Source organism: Brachycentrus maculatus, unplaced genomic scaffold (assembly GCF_059751285.1).
Source record: "Brachycentrus maculatus isolate JH-2025_06_01 unplaced genomic scaffold, ASM5975128v1 h1tg000247l, whole genome shotgun sequence".
Taxonomy (NCBI): domain Eukaryota; kingdom Metazoa; phylum Arthropoda; class Insecta; order Trichoptera; family Brachycentridae; genus Brachycentrus; species Brachycentrus maculatus.
Window position 1 is genome coordinate 629,638 of NW_028280998.1, and position 20,336 is coordinate 649,973.

At 37.7% G+C, this 20,336-nt stretch overlaps 1 protein-coding gene across 5 annotated transcripts in view; it reads right to left on the reverse strand.

Annotated features, from left to right (window-relative positions):
* Positions 1 to 586: 586 nt before the first annotated feature.
* The window catches only part of Rtnl1 (reticulon), a 32,475-nt gene continuing 12,725 nt past the window's right edge, over positions 587 to 20,336 (reverse strand). For 2 of the 5 annotated variants that reach the window (XM_088265513.1, XM_088265518.1), the window contains exons 2-6: positions 20,261 to 20,299; positions 4,890 to 5,199; positions 3,672 to 3,778; positions 2,247 to 2,352; positions 587 to 1,537 (exon numbers count right to left, since the gene is read on the reverse strand). In XM_088265513.1, the coding sequence (XP_088121639.1) occupies positions 1,483 to 1,537; positions 2,247 to 2,352; positions 3,672 to 3,778; positions 4,890 to 5,199; positions 20,261 to 20,299 (617 nt within the window). In that variant the 3' untranslated portion in view covers positions 587 to 1,482. Of the gene's footprint in view, positions 1,538 to 2,246; positions 2,353 to 3,671; positions 3,779 to 4,889; positions 5,200 to 11,540; positions 11,671 to 16,621; positions 16,696 to 20,260; positions 20,300 to 20,336 lie in introns of those variants that run through there. The other 3 variants (XM_088265516.1, XM_088265515.1, XM_088265514.1) reach the window with 3 other exon arrangements.

The window sequence follows — 20,336 nt, forward strand, 5'->3', positions numbered from 1 at the left end:
TATTGGTGTAAAATAAACATATACTGCAGATTTATAATTGTATTTGATCGTCTAAAATAGGAATCTTCTCCTGAACCTGATGGTGCATAAGACACAACATAGCACTGTTAACTTGATGGTTAATTACACGCAGGCAAGGCGATCAGTCTAGCGCTTTAGGTACCAGCCCAAGGTAATATTACATTTAGCAAATAAACACTATGCTATGACCCTCCCCCCGGGAATCGAACTCGGGACCTCGTGCATGGATCCGACCGCGATAACTCTAGACTGTCCAGGCAGGCCAATAACAGGATGAGTTAGTAATTAATAGGACAATAGGGTAAGTAATAGTTGCATTATAATTTTCTCTAATGAGTTTATTTTAAATCCTTACAACCAACAGCAGCTTAGATGGTTTATTTAAAATTTGTGAGAAATTCTTACATTATCTTATTTAATACATACCATGAAAACAAAATGCACACCTGGAAGATACAACCAATGATATTTCAGGGAATCGCATGATGATACTATCGGGGAACTGTTTGGTCACGTGGCATACGAAGTTATGGATCATTAGTAAACATCACAATAGAAATGTATGTTTGTGTTTGTATATCATTTATTTCATATAACGAATTAATACAAGAAAGCTTGCGATACTTTTCATCATTGTCACAGGAATGGTTATAAAATTAGACAATTTGTTTATATAAAGCATAGTTCAAATTTATTGAAAATTTTGGTGATACAATAAAAGGCAAAATGAAAATATATAATATGTACATATTGCAGTACTAAATAGAGTAACAAAGTAAATTTCTGAACGTACAGATTTCCACCCAAACATCAAAAACATCACAATAGTATTTACATCTCAGATGTGGTTTACCAACCAATTGAATAAGCATTGTTTTCCTATATCTAAATAATAAATATAACAGTAAAGAAATAGGGTCCACATTAAGTAACACATTGAGCAAGCGGGTCCACGGGTCGTCTACGGGAGGCGGAGATCACTCCGGGTGGCAATCCCAGTACAGAAGGTATTACAAAACAGGCTTAAACATCATACATTCAAAGCATAAATCTCTTTTCAATTCAAGACTTAAAAAATTACATTAAAACGAATTAAGTTTACCATAAAACTTCTTAATATACCTAGTAAGTACTATCGCTTCGAAAGCAATATCGTAATAAACTCATTTATGTAACCGAATAGATATGACTTTGCAGAACTTGCTGGTTTCCAGTTGGCGGGAATGTTTGGTACGAAATATTACGAACCGTGAGGTTACGAGGAGGATTCGCAATGCGGGACTCGAGGCTGAAGACTATCGGCTACATGAGTAATGGAAACTGTGTCGTTGAATGAATCTTTCCGAGCTGCGGAAACCAAAGAATGAAGTGCAATAAAAAACTTGTTGTAAAACTTGACTTTATTAATACATCATACTCCACACACGAATGGTCACAAGTTACAACGCGGGCAGCTCTTCCTTACTTCTCCTTCTCGCTGTCGGCCTTCTTGCCGATGGGGATGGCAGCTCGCACCCTGCGGACAGACAACGTTCATCAGACATGCACGCATCGACATAGTACAGGCAACCTAAAGTCGGAAACTGAGATCGCCAAGCTAATAACAATAACTAGGTAATAACAACTTTTGTCATCCTAACTGCAGCCCCAAGTACGAGTGGAAATTGTGACTTATTGAAAATAAAACTAAACCTCAAATCTTTGATATTACCAAGGTGTAGATCTGCCATTATAGTATCGAAAATGTTTTAAAAGCTTACATATGTATTTATAGTCATAAAATATAACTTTTAAATAAACTCTTAGTGCGTATTAACACGAGTATGCAGAATTGAAGACTTTCTGTATTGCGCCTTATTTTTCTTTGTATTTGGTGAATATTTTTTTTTCTTTAATCATCCATTGATAACAGTAAACTTTATTGTACTTATTATTAAATGTACTTTAGAGAAAAAAATCATAATTTATGACTTTTTTTGCTATATAAAAATATTGTTTAAAAATGAAAGTGCTAAGTCCATCACATTAACTTTAGAGAAAAAAATTGATTACATATTAGGTTTTTTTTTTGTGCTGTCAACTGTCAAACCGTACATTCATTTTACTATTTGACAATAGATGGCATTATTAACTCAATTATAACAATTTTTAAATGCTAGGAGTTTAAATTGAAATGAGGGGCAAAGTGTACTAGTCTACTGGCGGTGCCGGTGGGGACTACTCACTTGTTGGTGAACTCCTGGAACTTGGCACTGACTACCTCGAGGTTTGCGTCAATCTGTGTCTTGTTGCTCTCATACACTTTGGGCACAGTGAAGAATGCCACGTAAGCTGCAAGCAACAATTACATCATAATACTATAATATCTGTAGATTACCACGGTGTTTACAAAAAATTACCACCAAACCCCATATTAGGTTTTTAAATAAACTAGAAGGAGCAAGGTTTCTTTCACAATTATATTTATTACTAGTTGTACCCGGCTATACATTCCTGTGCCTCAGTTTAGTTAAATGGAAAAGAAATAAAAAAGAATGCATACATTTCCAATATGTTTAATTTCACATTGCTTGTGAAGCAATAAAAATATTTAAAATCTATGAAACAATAATGTAATTGAAAAAATTTAAAATGCTAATTGACAGCAGCTGTCTGCCATGAGCAATGTTAAGTATTGCATGTGTTGCTGTTACGTTCAACAGATGGTACTGTCATAGCGGGCAAAAAAGCATTTTTTTGCCAGTCATATGTTAAAAAAATCATTTTAAGGTGAGACTGACCGGATCATTTCGTCGTAACGTGACAGTAAGTCAGTACACCAAGCCGAGCGCTCCATCCATAGTTTTGGATGCTCGGTGATGCTCGCTGCGAGCGATGTTAAGACGTTATGTTACGTTATGAAGTTATTTTTAAATGAATCGTTACACATGAAACTTTGGGTTATTTTTTGTATTAAAACATTATATTGAATATTTTTACAAATACATTTTGTATCGAATGTAATATATCAATCAATATAATTTGGACATATTCTGCAAATAAGGTGGCCAGCGATATTGACCTCAAAACAATAAATACGCCGTATGACGTATTCGTATGCGTAGGGCGAGTAGGAACAATTTGACATATCACTCCTTTCAAGAATGTCATAAATCAAAAATCGTCAATTTTCAGTTGTGCGTGTTTTCGAAATGCCCAGAAAATGTTCTATATCCCAGCAAAAGTGGCATAATTTTAACTTAATATTTACCCGCTACAGGGCAGAAAGTGTTGTTTTTGCATTTTGAAGAAAAGGTATGTTTTAATTTTTTTTTAAAATATTTTTCGAAAGGAAAAAAAACCTTCAGGTTTTACCTAAAAAGATCTGTTGCACAGTAAAAAGTTCAATAAGTGGCTTGATATTTATTTTTAATACATTGTATTATATTTTTAAGCTTTAAAAACATTCTCCTGAAAATCAAGTTTTTTGATTTATGACATTCTTGAAAGGAGTTAGCGATATCACAAACTATTCTGTGGTTGGGGATATACTTTTTTGTATCTGAACGGGATACGGCTTGTTACGTTTGGGCGATAATACAGCAGACGTATCACGTATGTGAGTAGGGCAGTTAAAAAATAAATCAAGCGAGAATACATAAAAATATTACCAATAATTATGAGTGTCATGCCGTTGAACCAAGCGCCCACATAGGTGAAACACCAAAGCATTACTCCGAACTTCAAGGAGTCGACCAGGTCTTCCACGAGGAAAAGTCTGCAAAAAAACATAAAAGTGGATTAATAATAGACGAAAATGCATCATATTGTGCAATATGAGGAGTGCTTTAATTGGATAATATGAAGCTGACCCTTATTTGTAGAGACCAGTTGAAGCGTGAGCTTTTGAAAATCGTTATACATTTCTCAACTTGAAATGAAACTCCTATGGTTTTGTTTTTTAAATATAAAAGAAGATAAAAGTCTGAGCATCCCAGGGCTTATGACCTGGCATTTGGCTGGTAAAAGGTAAATTTTGTATAAGGAACGGATTTGATTCTAACGGCAGCATCCATCCAAGTGATTAAATACTATATACGGTGTTTGAAAATGATGCGGAATGCATCAAAACACGTGTCATAATAGATTTAACAATAATGTGACTGCCGAATCGTATTAGAACGGACGGACAGAAAAGGTATTTCTACCCGTTCAGTTGATTGATGCTCAAGGACAGGAAGGGTATTCTTACCTTCTGCGCCGGCCTCATTTCAAAGTCAAATTATTTAATGAATTTAAATAAATATTATCTACTAATCTCTTTGTTAAGGTCTTAACTATATGTACACAATTATCAATTCCCGTCGCCAGCTTTCCGCAGATGTAAAAAAACACCCGTCTAGAATGTGTTAAGGTGGGGACTGACCGGAGTCATTTTGTCGTAACGTAACACGTTACGATGCGAACGTTTGTATAGTCAGTACAGCGAGTCGAGCTGCTCGCCGCTCGTTCCGAGTGCTCTATCCGAAGTCGGATACTCGCCGCGAATGTTACGTTACGACGAAATGTGGAGGTCAGTCCCCACCTTTAAGGGGAACACTGTGTATTTATGACAGGACTTTGGACACGTTGTGCGTGGCAACTAGGATAGCTTGGAACGACTAGTTGTGATCGGTACCCTGGAGGGAAAGAGAGGGAGAGGAAGATCCCCACACGATGGACGTATCAAATTAAGGCAGCAGCAGGCACCTCAGTGGTTGGAGCATCACGTGCGACGTAGTCAAGGGATAACTGGAGAGGAGTCATTGCTTCTGCAAGGGTCACAACCCCCAGCAACAAATGTATTTATGAAAGCGAAGAAGGCCGAGGAAGTAAGACGAGGCGGTTACCTGCGCAGCTCGTTGACGGCCGCGTTAAGGTGCGCCGTGGCCCAGACGGCCGTCTCCTGCGCGCGCTCGGGCGACACGCTGAGGTCGCGCTCGAGCAGTTCGCGGAAGGGGTGGCCGTCGGAGGTCTTCTGCACGGCCTGCGCCACGGTCCGGTAGAGGCGGAAGGCCACGGTGGCCGCGAGCGCCAGCAGCGCTGAGTAGGCCAGCACGGAGATGAGCGAGCAGCACGCGAGCGCCAGCAGCAGCGCCAGCCCGCCGCCCAGCGCCGCCGCCGAGCGCGCGGGGCATCTCCAGTACACCAGCCCCTCCACTGCAAACAGACAATATCAATAATTTAAAATCCTACTGAAAACCCTTACCGTAACTTATATCTAATTATTATTACAGTGTCGGGTTGTGGTCCCGTGGTTAGTGTCGCGGACTCTTAAGTCAGAGTTTCTCGGTTCGAACCCAATCTAACACAATTTAACTATTACTACTACTACCATCACGCCGTTTCCCCGCAGGGGTAGGCAGAGGATGGAACGCCACACTCTTCTGTCCTGACATACACTCCTCGCCTCAATTTAATAACTATTTCTAATAATGAGCCGCTTAGGCTCACAGAAATAGTATGAAATTGAAGTATTTGTGTGAATAATAAAAACACAAATATTTCTCTTTTTGTATTAAAATTTCTGCTCAATAAAAAGGGTTCTTCATCTCACCAACAGATGTCTCTCGTGAAAATTTCTAGTGATTCTTGTACAATTTTTCGAAATTATTTCATATACATATATTTAGAAATTCAAAGAATTTGAGTAATGTGGTTGTCAATCAAATAATTTTGTTCTAAACTGGCCGTATCCACCCACTCGTTGCTGTGGCTCGGCCTGGTTAAATAGAAAAGAAATAAAAGGGAAAGCACACATTTCTTTTATGTTTACTTTTACAATGCTATTACAAGGTGTAAAATATTTTAGCAGCTGTCAGGAAGCACGCTGTCCGCCGTGAGCAATATTTAGTATTGCTTCTACGTTCAACAGATGGTGCTGCGATTGCGGTCAAAAAATTGTTTAAAAAAAGTTTTTACCTGTCACAGGTGTAAAAAAAAATATAAACGCGCCTATTTTAATGTAATGTAATATGCAATCGGTGAAATAACTTTCGAAGATTGAAGATTTTGAACAAACGGAAATTTACATTTTGAATTATATGGCACTTGAACATAAATGCAACACGGTAATAATTAAATAATCAATAAAAATAATAAAAAATGCAAAATATGCATTTCAAAACATCTGCATGCAATTTTCTAAGTAAATACATAGTACATTTATTTTGTTGACGAATGATCTCGGCTGTCCAAATTTAAAACACAGTAAGGGACATTTTTTTGTAGTAGGTTTTTTTTGCATTTTTGGACTAAGTAGAGTCCTACTTAGTCCACAAATGCAAAAAAAAAACTACTACAAAAAAATGTCCTTTACTGTGTTTTAAATTTGGACAGCCGATCTGTTGTTAAGGCAGGATAATCAATAACCAGTAAATTAATTTTCTTTAAACCCAGGTAACATTTAACGTAATCATATTATTTTTTTGACATCTCATCAAAGATGAAGAAGAATATGGAAGTCTGGGCATTTACGGGGCTGACGACCGTCATCGGCTGATTTAAGTGGCCACTTTACACACGTGTAACATTCACCAATTCTACCCATTATTGACAACCACACTACTCAAATTCTTCGAAGTTCTATATATATGTGCCAATTTAGAAACCTTGTTCTTGAATCACTAGAACTTCACTAGAGACATCTATTGGTGAGATGTAAAGAAGCTTTATTACTAAGCAGAAACTCTTATATTAGTATGTGAGGTCCGAATCCTGGATTATAATCACACACATGAGAAACGCCAGAAAATACCATTTTCATTTTGATTTTTTTTTTAAGCTTATAATCTGACCAGATAATTTATTTACAACATTTTGAGTGTGTCCAAATAACGTAATCGAAATTTTTGCTTAAAACGTCGATTTGTATTGAAAAAATAAGTTTTTCTTCCAAATAAATATACGGGTTTGAAAAGAAAAGAGTTACTGAAAGGAGTAAAAAGTATATAAAAAATATTTATTCGTCAAATTCCAAATATTCCCTTAAGTAAAAAAATGCACACGAAAAAAAAACAAGTATTCTCAGAATTATGACTAATCCTTGTATTTTTATTTAGCTTTATCGTACATTTTATTCAATAGTTTGCATTTAATTCAGGCGATAACAGTAGAAACGCGCCACACGAAATTACCGAAAAAAAAATTTTTGTATTAAATGTGATAAAAACAAGCGTAATAATCGAAAAATGCAGGCCCATCCATAAAAAAATATAGGCTCATTGATAGGCCAACTCTCAAAACAGTATAACCGACTGATTTTTTAACGTAACGAGTAATTTCAAACGCAACTACAAACTGAACTAATAAATTTAATAAAAATAAAATAACGAATAAAACATTTGTATAATACCACTTTTTGAGTTTATTAATGTAAACACGAGTAGTTTCGAGAACTGCATACAGATTTTCTTTTTAGGTCTCATCAACGTGTGAAGATACAAATGTTGTATTTTCACCCGTCGATGAGAACGTCTATAGTTCTCAGAACTAGTTGTGTTTACATTAATAAACTCAAAAAGTGGTCTTATACAAGTGTTTTACTTTTATATTTAAATTCGACATTTTAAAAATGGCACTAAGAGTATGCACATAAATATTATAAGTATTATTATTATTATTATATTATAAAACCTATAGTTTTCTTTTTATTGCTAATTCGGCAATCACTTAGTATTAATTTATAATTTTGAAATCTAACTTAATGAAATCTAACTTTTATAGGTAAATAAAACTATGTAACTATAAAATTACCCTTTTAATTTTTAAATCTATCTTTACTTTGTAAATAAAACTATGTAATTATAAAATCACCCTATTAACTATAAAACTATGTAACTATAAAATGAAACTGTAAATTTTAAAATCTAACATTTACTCGGTAAATAAAACTATGTAATTAAATAAATAATCGTCCGTCTCCGTAGTGTAATGGTCAGCACGCTCGGCTACCGTTCTGGAGGTCCCGGGCTCGATTCCCAAGGGGGGTAAAATAAATATAAGTGATTTTTTCACTGTAATATTTATTCAATATTACCATGGACTGGTACCCGAAGCGGAGGGCTGATCACCTTTCCTTCATGTGTAAACGATCAAGATAACACTGCGTTAATATGACACAGTGCCCTATGCACCATTGGGGTGCGGATAAGGATTTTATTATTATTATTAATTAAATAAATATATTATAACACGTTTTTCGACGCACTCCCCATGTTTTTGTCTACGTAAGTATTTAAATATCTAGCATTCACAATTGATGTCAATATTTATAAAGTTTTTGTAGCGCTTAATATTTTTTTTACAGCTGAAATAATAAATAATTAATTATTTCATTCATCGAAGTACATACATATATCTAATAAATGAGATGTAAAAAAGTATTAAGTAATAATTATAATAATAAATGACTCACTCTATATTTTAGGTATAAAAGCAAAGATAGCAATCTCCAAAATAAATCAGCACATTATCAAATCTGAAAGGAAGTTCATGAAATACTTTTAATAATATGTACATATTTACTTATTAACATGGAAATTTCCTATGTGATTTATTATTGTACTTTATCTGTTTTGCGCTTATCGTCCATTGGTTTTGGTTTTAAACATTAAATTTATGATATTTTGGCGATAGCTATATTTGTATTCAATTATTTTTCAATATAAAGATGATATCGTAGTCATACAGGAGAAAGTGACCAAGTGCATTTTTTTACAAAACCGAGATCATTGACTATTTAATATCTTACTAGCTTAATATTGCCCTGAAAACATCCCAAAGGATTTTAAACTTGGAAGTATAATATATTGACTTGGTAAAAATGACTAACTGCATTGATGATTATTTTGTTGCCAAGCAAAAGTGACTTAAATGGCCTCCTGAACATTTCACGTTATGGTAGTTGGTCACTTTCTCCTGTACGACTACGATATATCACTTCGGAATTTATAATAATTGTATTATTATATTTAATTATAAGTTGTAATAACGTTTTCTTTTATAAATAAGTTTTTGAGGTTACTTTCAAATAAATACGTTGAATTTAAGTTGTGAAAAAAACAGATGAATATTTCTCTATTTATATGATTCCCCTTCAACTTCTCACCTGATAATTCTGCCTTTGCCTTCCTTATCTCCATTAATTTACAGATTCATTAACATAATAATTTAATAAGTTATCATCTTCGTGACCTGTTGACATTGACATTTTTAATGCGAAAATAATAGTGATATAAAATATTTATGTGTGCGATTTTTCTATACAAGTACATATATTCGTCCAGAGTAAAATACTAATTATTAATTTTTGAAGACGTTCAGGACCCGTCAATTATCGACTGTGAAAGGTGATCGAGCCCAAAAATAAAGTAAAGTATAGAATTCTTCAAAACAAATCGTCGATATCACTCAATGCTAATTAGTGCACAAATTTAATTGTGTATTGTGTGTTTTATATAACCTGATATCGGTAGTGTAAAGGCAAAAGGGGATATCTGTAAAATTTTTCATTTTCTAAGTTTGTTCCACAAAATAGTGTATTCCATAATCTGGCAAAAGAATAAAGCTGTAGTTGCGATACTTATTTAGTTTTCTTAAGATATGTACATATAAAAATACATAAAACAAATGAGTTATTTAATTACACATTTTTTTTTGCTCTCCTGTAAAATTTGGTCCGAGACAGATATACCCCTTTGCCTTTACACTACCGATATATTCGAATACTCGACATCAAAATCTACATCCGCAAAGAAATATAAACTAAGAAAGGTAACGAATAGCATCTTCATCGGGTGACCGAGAAAGTAATGAATACCATCGTCAACTTCATCGGTTAACCGAGAAAGTAATGAATGCCTTCTTCATCTTCATCGGGCGAACAAAAAGTAATGCATACAATCTTCATCTTTATTGGGTGACCGAGAAAGTAATGAATGTCATCTTCATCTTCATCGGGCGAACAAAAAGTAATGCATACCATCTTCATCTTTATTGGGTGACCGAGAAAGTAATGAATGTCATCTTCATCTTCATTGGGTGACCGAGAAAGTAATGAATGCCATCTTCATCTTCACCGGGTGACCGAGAAAGTAATGAATGCCATCTTCATCTTCACCGGGTGACCGAGAAAGTAATGAATACCGTATTCATCTTCATCGGGTGACCGAGAAAGTAACGAATGCCATGTTCATCTTCACCGGGTGACCGAGAAAGTAATGAATACCGTATTCATTTTCATCGGGTGACCGAGAGAGTAATGATTACCTATTGGGCACGTTTGATCCGCAATAAGTGTCTTGATTTACTATTTACAGTGTGTTAGGTCAGGTAAAGGAACCAACCGAACCCGTTGTGATACTCCTCTAAGGAATGAAGACGATACCGTATCTGCTCACAATAACATTGCACTTTATGATAATCAGCATTGATCGGCGGGAAATTGGCTAATCAAGCATGGTTGGTATCACTAGGGGCTAAAGTCTATTTCAAATTACCAAACGTATAAGTAAAGCTTCGGCTTATGCAACACCGCTTATTATGACCCTACTTAGGCTTCAACTTTATTAGTTTTATAGGCTATACCTTCTTGTGAGTGGATTTACTCGTTATATTTAGAGTTACTATAATTCATGAGTGAAAATTCTAGGCAAAAATGCTCGCCATCTAGCCAACTCATGCCTTTAAAGGCATGAGTTTAAACGTGTCCGAATGTAAAATTTAGTGTAATTTTACACTAAATGGAATGACATGTATAAGTTTATACATATTTTGTTTCACTAGCTTAAACATGTTTAAAAAAAATTGTTTGAATCTTTTGAAATTACTGCATTAAACTAAACATTGACATCTGGAATTAGGGAATTTTAAAAATAATAATGTCCAGCTGCTCGTAACTATGGAAGTACTTGGCAAAACCACTCGCAAGTCAGTAAACTAGATAAACTAGTAAACTCGACTGCTGCACGCTATACGCGTTATCTGCACGCGGACAGGGGAGGGGGAAATGCCATGTGCCATGTGTAACATGTGGCAGCTGACGCGGAGTGTCAGATCGGAGCCGTCGAGGTGCCACCCGCGCACATGTGTGAATCCCAATGTACCGGGGTAACAGGAACGCAAGCTGGCGAAGAGTCGCGTGTCGGCCGATACTCCTAGTAGTACCTGCTGACGCGCCGATATATTCGGCCCACGAGAATATTTCAATGTATCAGGGTAACAGGAGCGCAAACTGGTGAAGAGTGTCGCCCGCTACACCTGGTAATATGCTGACGCACATATTCGGCCCACGAGAATGCAAACGTGGAACTAGCGGCGCTCGCTTCGGCTATACATGCCCGGATATCATGAATGAAGAAAGAAAGTAGCGCTAATTCGACGAAGGGTGCGGGAGGTGAATAGAAACGGCATTTCACTAACTCGAGTAGCGAGAACATCGCCATGGTGAAGTCGTGTTACTGTATAGCTAGCCTGACGGATAGTTGGGCTCACTGACGCACCTGGACCTCTGGGGGGCAGCTCCTGCGAGCGGGAAGGCTTCGTAAAATCGCGGCGGACCATCGTGCTGCGGACGGGTGACGGAACGGTGGCGGGTACACGTGGATCGGCTGCGGCGGCCACGGGAGCACTGAGGACGAGGTAGTGCGGCCACACCGGAGCGAGTACTATCTCCTCTGCCCTCCCCCCCCCCCACCGCCCCCGCCCGCTGCCCGCCACCCGCCTCCACATCATCAAGCCTCGCTAACAACTATATCATTATTGCCAAATAACAATATCGTCACTTTGTAGACAAATACCATCATGCACTTCATTATCACGTTCGTATATTCACGTTACGGTGAAGATTTCGGTTTTTCAGCACAAGTTTGCATAGTGCACTCTCATGTACGAATATTACAGTAAACCCCCCTATCACGAGATAGGTGCCGCGTTATCGGAGGGAACGTTATAATAGCTTAATATTTTAAACTGTAAACAAAGCTAGACGTCACCACCATAGCACTATTCACACACTTAAATGTTGATCACATGCGATTCTTCACACACTTACAACTACACATAATGTAGATCACATGTAACCCCTAGTGCATATTTGGTCATCGGGTCGACCAAAATCTCGTGTGATCAACATTTTGTGTAGTTGTAAGTGTGTGAATAGTGCTATGGTGGTGACGTGTAGTATTGTTTGCATGTTGTTGTAGTGATTGTCCTGACGAAGAGACGGGAACATCTCGAAACCGGTAGACAAAATATCTGGGTGGGTGGTTATATACTAACGTTATTAAAAAAATTGTAAAAAAAATATAATAGTTTGCATGCAGTTAATTGGAAACTGTAAAAAATGAACCGATTTGTGCTCAATCTTACAACCATGGGTCATGGTTCACGTTGGTTCCCAATGAAAATAGCGCTGGGACAAGTTCACACGTTGTTATAACTGGCACAGACAATTTGCCTTGTTTTGTAAAATCATTGAAGACCAGTAAAACATTGAGAGAGAAAAATAATAACTGGATCTAGATTCGAGCGTCTTGATTTCCTATGCTAGCATCGCATTTCATACGAGTTCGCAAGACTGTTTGGTATCCGTACGTGAACCGGCGTTTTGCGTTTATACCGGTTTTTTTTAGCGCCGACACTTCAGCAGAATGAAGCGAACGTGTTTAGGTATTAAAAAAACGTTGGTAACGGGCATTGATTCTATAATTCATAGATTATTTATTAAACCAACCACCGACTAAATAAAAGGCATTACGAGATCACGTCTCTACGGTTTTATTCGCGCGTATCGGTTGTTAAGGGGATATTCGCGAAGACAGAACTCATTCGCCAGCCAACCGCCGAAGAAGTAAATCGTCTTTCCGCGCCCGATTTTGTTTTATGGAATAAATATTGGATTTTTGTTTGTTTTAAGAAAGATAAAAAGAAAAATATTAGATATACAAATAAAATATATTAATATATTTTTTTAACGCTTTTCCTTTCAATAACTCTTCGTCTTTTCAAAACCATACAATTGTTTCGAAAAAAAACTTATTTTTTTAATACAAAACAGTGTTTTAAGAAAAAAAATTCTATTACGTAAAATGTTATCTGGGTTATCGTTAAGTCGCAACTGAAGTTTCTCTAAATCCAGGTAACATCATACACAAGTAAATTTTTTTAAACACCGTTTTTGCATTAATATTTTTTTGAAGTTTCTTTTCATCTCACCAACAGATATCTCTAGTGAAGTTCTAGTGATTCAAGAACAATGTTTCAAAATTGGTTCACATATATAGAACTTCCAAGAATTTGAGTAGTGTGGTTGTCAATAATGGGTAGAATTGGTGAATGTCACACGTGTGTAAAGTGATCACTTAAACCAGCCTATGACGGTCGTCAGCCCCGTAAATGCTTAGACTTTCATATTCTTCTTCATCTTTGATGTCAAAAAAATAATGTATTTTTCACATTTACCTTTCCTCTCTATATGCAGACAAGCCTTCAAAAAGTAGAGGCTTTGCGGGTTATTTCATTTTAAAACAGTTAAACTTCGTTTCAGAGTAGGTGCATATAAAAGAATTTTTTTTAAAAATTAAAAAAGGGCAGCGCAATTAAAACAAGTACAATCGATTCGATGCGTGGATGGCAAATTTTGGGCCGTCCATCCATCAACGTCAGTTCCTTTTCTTCAAAGATAGTCTAAATATAAATACACTGGCCGTAATGATGTACAACCCAATATACCTATCCAACACGTAGTGCGACAGTGCAGTGTACAAAAAGCTTGCGCAAGGTCATTTTTTGCTTAGATTACATGTCATTTGAGCGAGGAAAAAAATTCAACAGCAAATTAGTACCGTAGAACGGGGCTACTTGCACTTTGATGTGTTACTTGAGCCCAGTACAATTTTTTTTATTTAGGACTGTATTTGGTCTACAATAATGAACGTATCGACATGATTCATTGTTTCCCTGACAGGTGACACTTATACGTTCATTATTGCAGACCAAATACAGTTTTTTTGTTGTACTGGGCTCTAGTAACACATCAATGTTTAAGTAGCCCCGTTCTACGGTATATAATTACACGATTTTAGTTTACTGGTTTCGATGTCATGGATCGCGTGGCAAAACTCAAATGGAAATGGGCAGGACACAGTGCAAGACAGGACCCCACAAAATGGACCCCAAAATTTTTACGACGGAGACCTTGAGAGAACAAAAGAGGTGTCGGAAGTCCCCAAAAGAGATGGTCCGACGACATAGTCGCTGTGGGGGGCAGCACTGGCTGCAAGCAGCAACTGACTAGAGGAAATGGAAATAAGGGGAAATGGCCTATATCCAGCAGTGGAGGTCAGAGGGCTCATGAAGAGGAAGAAGATGATGAAGAAGAAATATTATATTTAGTTTGGTTAGAAGTTATTGCTTTTTAATAAAATAAGAAGAGGCCTATATCCAGCAGTGGAGGACAGAGGGCTCATGAAGAAGTAGGTTTCGGAACGTTCCGTCTGATCACTACAGCAGTATGGAAACACTATAAACGTATGTGCTTTTCACACACTTACACATACGCGAGATACTCATCACATGCGCTATTGGTCAGACCGAATACCAAAATGCATCAAGGATGCAACATGGAATGCGTGTGATGAATGTTTTGTGTACTAATAAGTACTAGTAAGTGTGTGAATACTGCTGTGGTAGCGGTTTATAGTGTTATATGAACAAAAAGACATGAGATATTTATGTACTAACATAAAACATTTTTTTGACCTCTCAACACAGATGACGAACAATATGGAAGTATGGGCATTTAGACGGCTTACGACATGTCATATATTTGGTTATGCGATCACTTTACACACGAGAACCATTCGCCAATTCTACCCATGATTGACAACCACACTACTCAAATTGTTAGAACCCCTAGATATATTGATCAACTCGTGACCCAGTGTATGTGAGTTCACAACACTCATTTATGTATTAACATTTTGTTAAAATGAATAATAACTTAGAAATACGATTTAACATAAAGTTAACAGTCGTTTCATAGGAATGGTAAAAAAATCGAGCAAATTGGCAAGGCTTCCTCACTCAATGCTACAGGGTGGTAGAAAAATAAATTACCCAATCGGAAAATGTAATAATTTTTGCAAATGGCGTCGTACGTCAATCATATTTGAAATTTGTGAAGTAGACAGCTGCAGTATACTAACAAAATAATAAAAAAGGACAAAAATGCGTATAGACGCTGGCGGCAGCCAGTTGACTGATATCATCTTTTCCACTAAGTAGAAAAAAATAAACGGTCTAAATAAAGATTTCCATCACTCAAAATCTTTTTTTTTTATTAATAAAAAATTATTCATAAACAAAATTGGAAGATTACTTTTGCGTCACCCTTAATCTGTTTGTATACTGCAGCTGTCTAGTTTACAAATGTCAAATATGATTGTCATTTGCAAAAATTAAAACATCTTCTAATACAGTGATTAATTTTGCGCCACCCTGTATATCAACACATTTCGTACAGAGAAATTAGAATAATCCGATAAGAGGTGTGTAAATTTAGAGTGGCCTACATCGCACAGTCACAAGTCACCGGTGGAATGAGGACGACCGCGTGGACGAACCCGACAGGATTAGAATGACGCGGTCAGGATAACCAGGAGTCGAATCTGAACCACAGGATAGAAAGGAGAGCAGGATCCGGCAAGAGAGAGAGGCCGAGACACACTCGATAGTCAACTACCGTTGAAAGCTGTCCCACCGCATTCCCAGATCTGATACAGAAGCATCTAGGCTTCCCGACAGACCTTCTATTGCATAGCAAGTTTTTTGTTTGTTTTATGAAGTTGGGGACAGAAGACAGATCTCTTGGCTCCGAGATTGGACAAGGATCAAGACCGTCGAGGCACTATTTAGAGCTGCCCAAGACAAGGACAATTACTCTCAAGTGATAGTCGACGTCAGGGGGACCTGACATGACACGAACAGAAGAGAAGAACTAAGAATACAAATCTGTAAAACCGCAGCCAAATTTTCTAGAAGTGCCCCGGTGTAGGCAGTAAAGGGATTAGTAGTTTGTTAGTTCGGCACCTGATAATAGAGAGAATGATCGAGGGAATGAACGCCAGAGGGCGCCAACGCCGCTAATATCTTTGCGACTTATACGAGGACATGGTCTGTTCGGCGTACGAAGAGCTGATGAGGGTTTCGCAAAATGGATCGGAGTGGCCAAGTAGGCGTCAGACCAATCCACAGGGTTGAGACCGCAGAAGGAGAGTTCAGTCAGTCAGCTAGATCCAATTGGCAGAATATCTTTGCAACTTATACGACGACATGGGCTGTTCGACGTACGAGGAACTGAAGAGGGTTTCGCAAAATGGATCGGAGTGGCGAAAGAGGTGTCAGACCAATCCACAGAAGGAGAAGTTCAGTCAGTCAGCTAGATCCGATCGGGCATTGGCCGGTACGCGGACGCCTCCACAGACACGGAACATTTAGATCTCACAGTCCACTAGCACCACCGCACGTACCACTAGTGACCCGCCAAGGGTGTGATGCCCTTTGACCTTCCAGGAGCACTCACCTTCGGCGCGCGTGAAGGAGAAGCACAACGCGGACAGGTCCATGTCCATGCTGCGGGCCGGGGTAGCCGCGACTGGCGCCCGGGCCGACCGCATATAGCCGCCAGCCCCGCCGCCCGGGCCGCCCGGGGGCACCTCGCGCGCGGGGCGCTCCCGCCTGGGCCCCGCCGCGCCGGCAGCTGCGCCCCGCGTGCGAGGTGCCCCCGCCCGGCCGCACGCTCGGCCCGCCGCGACGCGCGCGACGCGAATAGTGCGTGCACATACACGACCGACTACCTAGACACCGTCTACATAGGTATATTCTACGTGCGGTGTATGTAGTGACGTTTAGAGACTTTAGAACTGTTGCACCGCGCGAATAAATCTACTGAGGTTATGTATTTTTACGCAAAGTTAACACATTTCGGACGTTTTTTTTACGCCTGAGGACGTCTGGCGACGGGATTTTATATTTATGTACATATACTGTAGTTAAGACCTAAGCGGCCAGGTTAGGAGTCGAAATAATCGGCAGGTATGAGGTGTGAGGAGATGGACGGCAAAACGATGTATGATAGATGTTCGAATGGTAAAATAAAGAAGGAATGCAAAGCTGAGATAATCATTTTCGGTAAAATTAAGTTGTGTGAGATGGTTTGGACATGTGAAACGACCTCGGCTCTTAATACATGTTTGTGTTGCAACCCTTAGTGCATGTTGGTCTTCGGGTGGACCAAAAATCGCATATGTTTAACATTTTGTGTACTTTTAAGTGTGTGTGCTATGGTAGCGAAGGGTAGTATTGTTTGCATACTGTGGTAGTGATTGTCCTGACGAAGAGACGGGTACGTCTCGAAACCGGTAGACATAAAAATCTCAGTGAGTGGTTATTTACTAATATTACTAACATTTTTGTAAAAAAATAAATAAGAAGCTCACTTATTAATGTCAAGAAACCGGATATCTAACGCATTCCATCAGCTTCACAAAGTCCATTTGGAGCAATGATCACCTCAGTCTTCTGAGATACATTACTTTTACGTCCAGGTAGAGCGCACGTTAGAGTAGGTTCGTAGGAGGTCAATGACATTTGTCCGATGAGTAATCCGGAAAATGAATGAATCTCTCGAAAAAAAACTTTCCTTAGACATTGAATTCATGTTCGAATTGATAAAATATAGCTAAAGCTTTTGAAATTTTGTTTATAACGTCCTATTCGGGTTTTACAGCGTCTGACTTTTTGGTATGTACTCTTCCAAGACGAGTGATGCTAAAAATATAATTTCAAGAATTAAATTACCCAATTTACAACACCACGCAGTAGTTGAGTTTTTTTTAAAGAGAAATATTTGTGTTTTTATTATTTAAAAAAAGTACTTCAATTTCATACTACAGTATTTCTTTGAGCCTAAGCGGCTCATTATTAGAAATAGGTATCAAATTGTAATAGAGTGGGTTCGAGCCCAGAAACGGTTGACTTGATAACTTGAGAGTCCGCGATACTAACCACGGGACCACAACCCGACACATACGAGTATATTGCGTTTTGATATCTCAAGAATGATGAAGAGGAAAATGGAAAATTGGGTTTTTACAGGGCTTATGACTTGTTATAGCTTGGTTAAGTGATCAATTTACACACGTGTAACATTCACCATTCTACCCATGGTCACATGGTCACAACTGTCGTCAGTAAAAGGCGATTCAGTTGGCTAGGTCATGTACTCCGCATGCCTCCCGAGAGCCGCCATCAAGCTTATCTCTTTTACAAGGCATCAGGACATCCACTGCTGACAATCCGTCGGCACTTCTCGTCTGAACTTCGAGATGCGAACCTCAGTTAGGAAAACACAAGTATACAAGGCAGCTGACAGAAGACCATGGAGGCAGTTTGTAGACTCCATATGCTCCACACTGGGAGTGGATACAGATAAATGTAAAATTAAATTAATTATTCTAGAATATCTAGATATTGATGAAGCATTAATTTAATTTATTTACAAATTTAAATTTAAATTTATTAGTAAATAAATTAACTGGTCAAATTATAAGCCAACATAATGAAAATGACATTTTCTGGCGTTTCTCATGTATGTGATTATAATCCAGAATTTGGACCTCACATACTAAAAAGAGTTTCTGCTCAATAAAAAGCTTCTTTTCATCTCACCAATAGATGTCTCTAGTGAAGTTCTAGTGATTCAAGAACAAGGTTTTTAAACCGGTTCATATATATATAGAACTTCCAAGAATTTGAGCAGTGTGGTTGTCAATAATGGGTAGAATTGGTGAATGTTACACGTTTGTAAAGTGATCACTCAAACCAGCCTATGACGGTCGTCAGCCCCGTAAATGCTCAGATTTCCATATTCTTCTTCATCTTTGATGAGATGTCAAAAAATAACATTAATTTAAAATACTGGTCGATTCTCGCGGTGTACAGCTTGGGATTGTTATGTCACAAGAATAGGAAGAGTCGATTTCTTGAATTATTAATTTCCCTGTCTGGCAAGTGGATATAGTACAAACCAATTCTGAGCCGTCGATGTATTACTAAAAATGACATAATCTGGACTAGATTTTCAGAATTACTGATGGAAAAATCGATAGGAACTACAATACTACATAGCGATTGTTTTTGCCTAGAATTTTCACTCATAAATTACAAGAAATTATAGTAAGTTCAACCATAAACCCACTCACATGTAGGAATGGTCTATAAAACTTATAAAGTTCGGCTGTCCAAACTCAAAACACAGTAAGGGACATTTTTTTGTGGTTCGTATTTTTGCATTTTTGGCCTAAGTAGATTCTACTTAGTCCAAAAATGCAAAAAAAAACGTACCACAAAAAAAAATCCCTTACTGTGTTTTAGGTTTGGACAGCTGAGTTGGAGTCTTAGTAAGAATACGATGAGCGCTGTTGCATAAGCCGTAGCTATATTTCTGAGTCACTTGGAAGTTGGGTAATTCAAGGGAGCCGTGGCGTAGTTGGGTAGACGCTCGAATGCGAAACTAGCATCGCGGGCTCGATTCCCGCCAATTTCAAAATGAATTCAAGAAATATGTATTTTCAATTGGTCTGGTTGTTTGCGTGTACGAGTATTTTTCACATTTACCTTCCCTATTCTTACTATCCTACCTGTAGACAAGCCTCTCAAAATAGGGGCTTTGCGGGTTTAAAAAAAAGGCCGGAGATACATAAAAAATAAAAAGTTATCATCGAGGAACAAGTAACAATGAAATACATATAACGTGGTAATATTTTTCTTTATAAATTGGGTGTAAATAATATGTAAAGTGGGTGTATAATAATAAAATAAACAATGTGTTGCTTTGTAATTAAAGAAACGACAGTAAAAGTTTATTCTCAATTAATCTTTACAATAATTTTTATATCTATCTGATTCTGACAGTTAATAATATTATATTTTTTCTATCGGATCTCTTTTGTTTAATTCTGTGCGACGCATGCGACATCTGGTGGTAGAACTGTTTTATGTAGGTACTATTTGTAAGTACTTAATAAAATGTATAGGTAGGTACCTAGTTATTTTATTACATACATACAATCAATTAAGGTAGCAGGTTAATAGAAACAGTCCAATGTACAAACAGTAGCGGAAGAAGCGATGCTAGTGTTAGTAGAAAAGAGGTACTCACCTCGTGGGTGTAGGCGCTCGGGATGCTGGAACAGTGCACCTGCAAGGCAAACAGACGGCGGGCGTTAGTGGCTAGG